Here is a 6,960-nt window from a genome sequence, read left to right as displayed (position 1 = left end):
TATATCATTATATCAAATTATTTAAATAATATTCATCATTATATTTTAAATATCATCTAAAATTTTAACAACCATATTAAATGCTAAAATTTACTAAACCCAATTTTATAAAATAATTTTCAAAAACACTTTCTAAACCCTAACAATATTACCAAAGCAGTCATAAAAGGATACACCACTCGCGTACGTATTCACATTCAAATTATATATGTAATCATATTTATTAAACATGTCAAAAATCTATAATACCAAAAACAATACGCTCGATTAAACCAGTGACAAAAGCTTTGTCCTTTTGACAATATTAAAACGTTAAATTTCTTCTTTTCTTTTTCTTTTTTTTTTTTTGAAAATAAATACATAGAACAAAATTAAGTTAATTCTTTCAAAAGAAGGTCTTCATAAAGTTATCACGCACCAATTTGACAAGATTATCTACAAGTAAATTTTTTTCTGATGAATCCTTCAATGATTTATTCTTTGTAAGAGCTTTAAAATAGTCAGATTGAATTAAAACTTTATCAAAACAACAATATGTAATAAGCTTTAGACCATCCAACTTTTAATTTTTATGTACTTTCCAAGATTTAAACTTGTAACCCTTTCTAAATGGTAACCTCTTTTAAGTTCATTTAATTTTGCTATTTCCAAAATCTAACACCACAAACATATTATTATATGAGTAATGTTGAATCACTTGTTATTTCCATATACTACTAAAAAACAATTAATAAATTCAACTACTATCATTTATGTTAAAATTGAAATAATCAAAATTCAAAATACATAGAAACTAAAATGATCCAATTAAAACACATACTAAATCTATAACTTTGCACATATTATAACTGCTATCAGAAAAAGTACAAAACTAAAATTAACTAATTCAAAAAATAAAACTAAACTAACAGCACAATTTAACCTAAAAAAGTTTACCTGTCGTACTCAATTGTGTTTTTTTTTATTATTATTTATATATATCATATCCAAAATTATCATGCACTGATGAAAGGGAGACCAAGGCATGCTGGTCCAAACTCTTCATGAGGATTTTTCTTGATTTGCTAGTACCCAACATTTTTTTCGGACACTGATGTAAGGATCTCTGACTTAAGGACCCTTAAAATACATGAAAGAGCTTTTAGAAATTTGGACACACCCACATTTGAGACACATGACAATATCTGACACTCGTATCCTAAATCAAGGTATGATTATCCTGGAGTGTACCATATATAAATTACAAATTGAACTAAATAAAACTATCATATGCTAATTTCTATTTTTTTTTTCGTTTAAAAAAGTTTGATGATAACCATGCCTAAACAAGCTACTTCCTGTTCTACATCCCTCTCTAAATCCTCATCCAACAACATTGTAATTCTACTTCCACTAAAGGACTGGTCTACAGTTCAGTTGATACATGATTCAAATCAATGAAAAACCTAGCAAGCCATCGATACCTTCGGAACCATGATTCATGTTCTTCCTGGAGCCTTACTTCCAGTAGCTGGCTTCTCCAGGGCATCACTTTCCACTAGGTGGCTTTGCATGATTCATATGCTTCCTGGAGCATCACTTCCAGCAGGTGGCTTGCGATTCAGATAACGGATCACAGCATCTTCAACCCTGTTAGAACCACCAAAAAAGAACTTAATTATGTCTTTCACAGTTTTTCGGAAATTCTATTATCACCTTTATTGTTATCATTAGGTTCTTAGACTGCAAACAGATTTATCTTTCTCAAATACTGCAAGAGTTGTCACGTGTCAATCAAAAGATTTTAAGATTAAGTCTCGAAGCTTAAACAAGATGCAGGCGTGAATGAAGTAAAACTTGATGATCTGCCACCCGCTTGTCTATTGTTCAGATATGAGCTCTTTTGCAAAGAACAAAAAGTCTCAAGTAATAACAGTACTCACCACTCGGTGATGAGAGGGAAGAATTGGTAAACAGTTTAGACAAGGCACAAGCAAATATGATAGAAGGGTCAATCAAAGACTCAGGTTTCTACCAAATCAATTAGAATTCAAGAATCAAGATAGTATCAGTAGCAATGGCTGCATGTCTGAAGTGATAGGCTAGGCCGCTACAGTTCCTAACTAGAGCTAAATGATACATAACAACAGTACCTGCAAGTCAGTAACAAAACAGAAAAAAACAATGAGCTTACCAAGATTGGTTAAAGAAATCTGATCGCCGCTCTTTTTCAGCACTTCGACTAGGTTCTCCAGCTACCATTTTCAGATCCTGGCTCTGAGACTGAACTAAAGCATTTATAAATTCTACTGGAGATTGACTGAATCCTAGGAAAAATGCACGTCTTCTACAGTGGTCATGAATTTTCCTTATGGTAGCACATATTGCTTCATCACAAGCATCAATCTCTTTGCTCTTCTCTCCATTTGCCAACAGAGCAGACAATTCCCTCTGTATAGGAAAGGGCACGTCAACTAACACATCATAGCATGCATTTCCAGCAGGACTATTCCCGGAAAGCTTGATTTTATGCTCCAAATGTATGGGTGGTGGTGGAGACAAATGCTGTGATATCTTCTGTGAAACCATGGTAAATTTCACTCTGTCTTCCCCAAAAACTTTCTGAAGCTGTGCATCACAATTAAAAAAGGACGGATCATATGGGTTCTGAAGTTTTCTAGCCTTCACATAATGCCAAATTGCAGCTAAAATTCTGGGGCGCGTATCAACCTCAATGCCAAGGACTTCCATTAAAGCTGAAGAAAGCTTAAACTTTTCAGGTACATAATTCATTTCCAACCTTATATTCACAGTGAATTCCTTTTCCCCTTTTCTCTTCACCTCAAAACCTTCTTGTGGTGTGGGAGATCGAGCATGTTCCCATATAATGATATGATTATCTGGATATAATCTCTGGTCCAAAGAGATAGTCACTCTTTTGAAGAAAGAAGAAAATTTCGGGTACAAGGGGTTTGTTTTATTAACAAACCCAGGCTGATCTGGATCTATCCCCTCTTCCAAGATCCTCCCAATAATTTTAAGGGTCCACATAGGGGGCTCTGCGTTAGGCTTCTTTGGAATTGTCTGAACCTGATTAGCAAATGTATTGAAAACATATATTCGAAGAGTTTTCTGAACACTAGGAGGGTTTTTAAGTGCTTCTTGGATGTCAACTTTTTTCCGAGCAACCGCAGCGTCAACACGTGTCTCAAGGTCAAGAAGCTGGGTATACAAAGCAGATTCGGGAAGAATTGCAGCCACTCTTTCTTGTAACTGTTTGTCAGGAAGCTTCTGCTTCTTTCTTCGTGCGGCAGGTGTAAGTTCCATCATTCTCAAAGGGGACATTGTGTTTGTCATCGGAACACCAGGAGGACGCATAGGGGGCCTTTGAAAGATCCTCTTCACACTTGCACTGCCAGGAGTAGAAAAGGATGGCGAAGTCGAACCTAAATTACCAATACCAGCATTTTGAGCTTGGTTAAGAGACAAACTTTGAGCTTGAAGTTGTGCTTGGAACTGGGCATGAGCTGCCTGCCCTTGAGCTTGAGCAAGGGCCTGAGCTTTTGACTGAGCCAATGCAAGGGCCTGAGCTTGGGATAGCTGAAACTGAGCTTGAAAACCAGCACTAAGTTGTGCTTGTACTTGTGCTTGTGCTTGTGCTTGTACTTGCGAGAATACAGGGTTTGCAGGCATCCCCGCATTACTGAAGGGAGACGAAGACGCCCCAAGGCTCTTGGGGGGATTATTGTTGTTCATGGACATCACAAATCTAGTTCACTTAGGCGAAATATCAAACACCTATCAAGCCTAAAGCATTCAGAACAAAGTAAATCCCGAGCTACCTCAGCAAATTCCCAAAAATAAAAAGCACCAAAATAAGCAAAATTTTCCTTCAAAATCGAACCTTTAGAAGTTGAACCCTAAAGGGTACCTACACCCCCAAAAGGGCCCTAATTTTTGCAAAAGCCACAAAGACATTGAATTCAAACCAAATTTTACCAAAAAAATTGAGGAAATGAAGGGAAAATAAAGATAAAAAGTGCAAGAAACAAAGAACTCCAATTTGACAAAATTAGATAAAGGGGAGAAAGGTGAAAGTAAAAGAGAGGAATTAAGAGGGAACGAACAACGTAACAAATAAAAAGGGAAAAAAAAAACCTTCTGCAATAGTCTTACGAAAGATTGAAGAGATTTGGAAGGTATAGGCTTTTGCGGTTTTGGCTTCTCTTCCAGCAAACCAAGACTTTGAGCTATAGAGAGAGAAAACGAAAAACAGACTTCGCTATCGCTGCTTCGTTTGCTACTCTTCTCTCTCTCTCTATACCATTTACCAGCAACAAAGCCCCGACCGACCCGTATCCGACGCAAAAGGACCGGGCTTCTTCATTATTATGGATCGGGTTAGTTACAACACATTAAATCTTTTCACATAAGATATACCTTTAATAGTAAACTTCTTAAATTATCGGGTATTTGTATAAGCTCGAATATTCTTTTCAAAACTTAAAAAGGATTTAAATAAAATTATTATACTTGAAAAATACAAAGCTCAAATTTAAACACTAAACTATACTAATATATAATACTATATTCTTTAATCAAATTTTTGACATTTAGTTAGGGTCGAATTTAAGAAAAATTCTCCAATCTATTATTATATATTACTAAAATGCTCCTCTTCTAATATTTTAAAATTATAACTTTTTTTTAGAGGAAAAACAACAATGCGATTAACATGATTCAAATCCAAGTCATACTTGAAGGTCTTTTAATTAAAATAACTCTTTAATTTTAATTAAGTACCAAAATGATTCACTTTTTTAATTAAACACTAAAATGACCTGAAATCTACAGTAAAAGTTGGTGGAGCCAAATTATATGGCGCCACCAACTTATCACATCAGCAGGGAGCATAAAAAATTAATTTTTGGGTGGAGCTATATAGAATGGCTCCACCTGTATAAATATCAAAGAAATACTGAAATTTTTGAAAACATGAGAGGACTTCAAAAAAATTAACCATTTTTCTGATGGAGCCAACTTAAACGGCGCCACCAGATTCTGCCATGTAAGTCCTTTTTTTTTTTTACTTTTTAACTTTTTGACTTTTCTTTTGTCTTTTTTCTTTATTTATTATTATTAACTTTAAAATTTTGAAATATTTTATTAATATATATTTTTAAATTTTACATATATATTTTGAAATTACTTTTTAAATTTTAAATATTATTTTAAAATATTTAAATATTTTAAACTTTCAAAGTTGTTATTAGTTTTATAATAATTTAAATATTATTTAATTTGTTTTATAATATTTTAAATTATGATTTTAAATTATTTTAAAGATATTCAAACCATTTTTAAATTCTATTTAAAAGTTAAAATAATATTTTATTTTAAAAGTGAAATTTGAATTAATAAAAAATTAAAAATATTTTTCAGCAGGAGAGTTAAAAAAATATTTTAAGTCTCCCATTTTTCAAAACTTGCGCTTTTTTAGAAATTGAAAATATTTTTAATTTTTTATTAATTTAAATTTCACTTTTAAAATAAAATATTATTTTAACTTTTAAATAGAATTTAAAATGGTTTGAATATCTTTAAAATAATTTAAAAATCATAATTTAAAATATTATAAATTAAATTAAATAATAATTAAATTATTATAAAACTAATAACAAATTTGAAAGTTTAAAATATTTAAATATTTAAAAATAATATTTAAAATTTAAAAATTAATTTAAAATATATATTTAAAATTTTAAAAATATATTAATAAAATATTTCAAATATATATTTTAAAATTTTAAATTTAATAATAATAAAATAAGTAAAAGATAAAAGAAAAGTAAAAGGTCAAAAAGTAAAAAAAAAAAAAAAACAAGGACTGACATGGCAGAATCAGGTGGCGCCAGCTCCACCAGAAAAATGGTTAATTTTTTTGAAGTCCTCCCATGTTTTCAAAAATTTCAGTATTTTTCTGGTATTTATACAGGTGGCACTATTCTACATGGCTCCACTCAAAAATTAATTTTTTATGCTCCCTGCTGACGTGGCAAGTTGGTGGTGTCATATAATTTGGCTCCACCAACTTTTACTGTAGATTTCAGGTCATTTTGGTGTTTAACTAAAAAAGTGGGTCATTTTGGTACTTAATTAAAATTAAGGGGTTATTTTAATAAAAAGGCCCACACTTGAAACAATGAACACTTTGACTATCAAGTCAATGTTTTTTTATCCAATCCATAAGAATCAATAGAAAAGGCAAATCCTTTATAATACACCAGATCTAACACGGTTATTAATAGAGTGATTAAATCTGGCATTGATTCAAAATCGTGGTAGAACATGTATTCCCTCCTGTTCTGGTCATGGAATAGATGAAATAAATCAAAAAATGGATTTTTGTTCAAGAATGAAATCTTATTGGAACGGCCCAATTAATCCAATTCAGAACCATATCACATCCCGAATCTGATGAAATAGGATACGTTGAGATGGTATTTTGTAAATAAGTAATTTTCTTGAATATATTAACTATTTCTTTATTTTTCGATCACTTGAAAGGGAAAAAAAAAATATATTATTCTTTATTCAACAATTTCTGATCTCTAGTAGACCTCTAAGTAGGGGTCAACACATGAATTTCAAAATTATAATCTTTTAATTTTATAAGATTTTGCAACACATATAATTTTATAAATATTTTTATTTTTTATTACATCTTAATTTTATAAAATTTAACATAACATAAAACTTTTTCTTTTTGTAAAATTCGGGTTTCACACCAACGAGGCAGGATTGAGAAAATGATTTCGGGATTTGAGTGGGAGTTAGTGGTAATATATTAAATAAGGTTTGGGATGAGGTAAGTTTGGAAATTTATTGAAAATTTGGATTAGGGTTGACAAAAAATTATCCTAACCAGTCACGTTGCACATGCATTCATTCAAGTTTATAAGTTGAAAAAATCCCTAATGG

At 31.4% G+C, this 6,960-nt stretch overlaps 1 protein-coding gene across 2 annotated transcripts; it reads right to left on the bottom strand.

Moving 5' to 3' along the window:
• Positions 1 to 1,025: 1,025 nt before the first annotated feature.
• On the bottom strand, positions 1,026 to 4,425 carry LOC108457410 (SWI/SNF complex component SNF12 homolog). 2 transcript variants are annotated; one of them, XM_017756469.2, is made up of 3 exons: positions 4,138 to 4,425; positions 2,174 to 3,786; positions 1,026 to 1,629 (listed from the first exon to the last, which is right to left on the bottom strand). In XM_017756469.2, the coding sequence occupies exons 2-3, from the start codon at positions 3,739 to 3,741 to the stop codon at positions 1,557 to 1,559; spliced, it is 1,641 nt and encodes a 546-aa protein (XP_017611958.1). In that variant the 5' UTR covers positions 3,742 to 3,786; positions 4,138 to 4,425; the 3' UTR covers positions 1,026 to 1,556. The 2 variants fall into 2 exon arrangements, with proteins under 2 accessions (XP_017611958.1, XP_052876421.1); XM_053020461.1 differs by having other exon boundaries at positions 4,156 to 4,425.
• Between the last annotated feature and the right edge of the window lie 2,535 nt (positions 4,426 to 6,960).

Source organism: Gossypium arboreum, chromosome 10 (assembly GCF_025698485.1).
Source record: "Gossypium arboreum isolate Shixiya-1 chromosome 10, ASM2569848v2, whole genome shotgun sequence".
Taxonomy (NCBI): Eukaryota; Viridiplantae; Streptophyta; class Magnoliopsida; order Malvales; family Malvaceae; genus Gossypium; species Gossypium arboreum.
The sequence above is the reverse complement of the archived record's forward strand: the minus strand, read 5'-3'. Positions and strand labels throughout refer to the sequence as shown.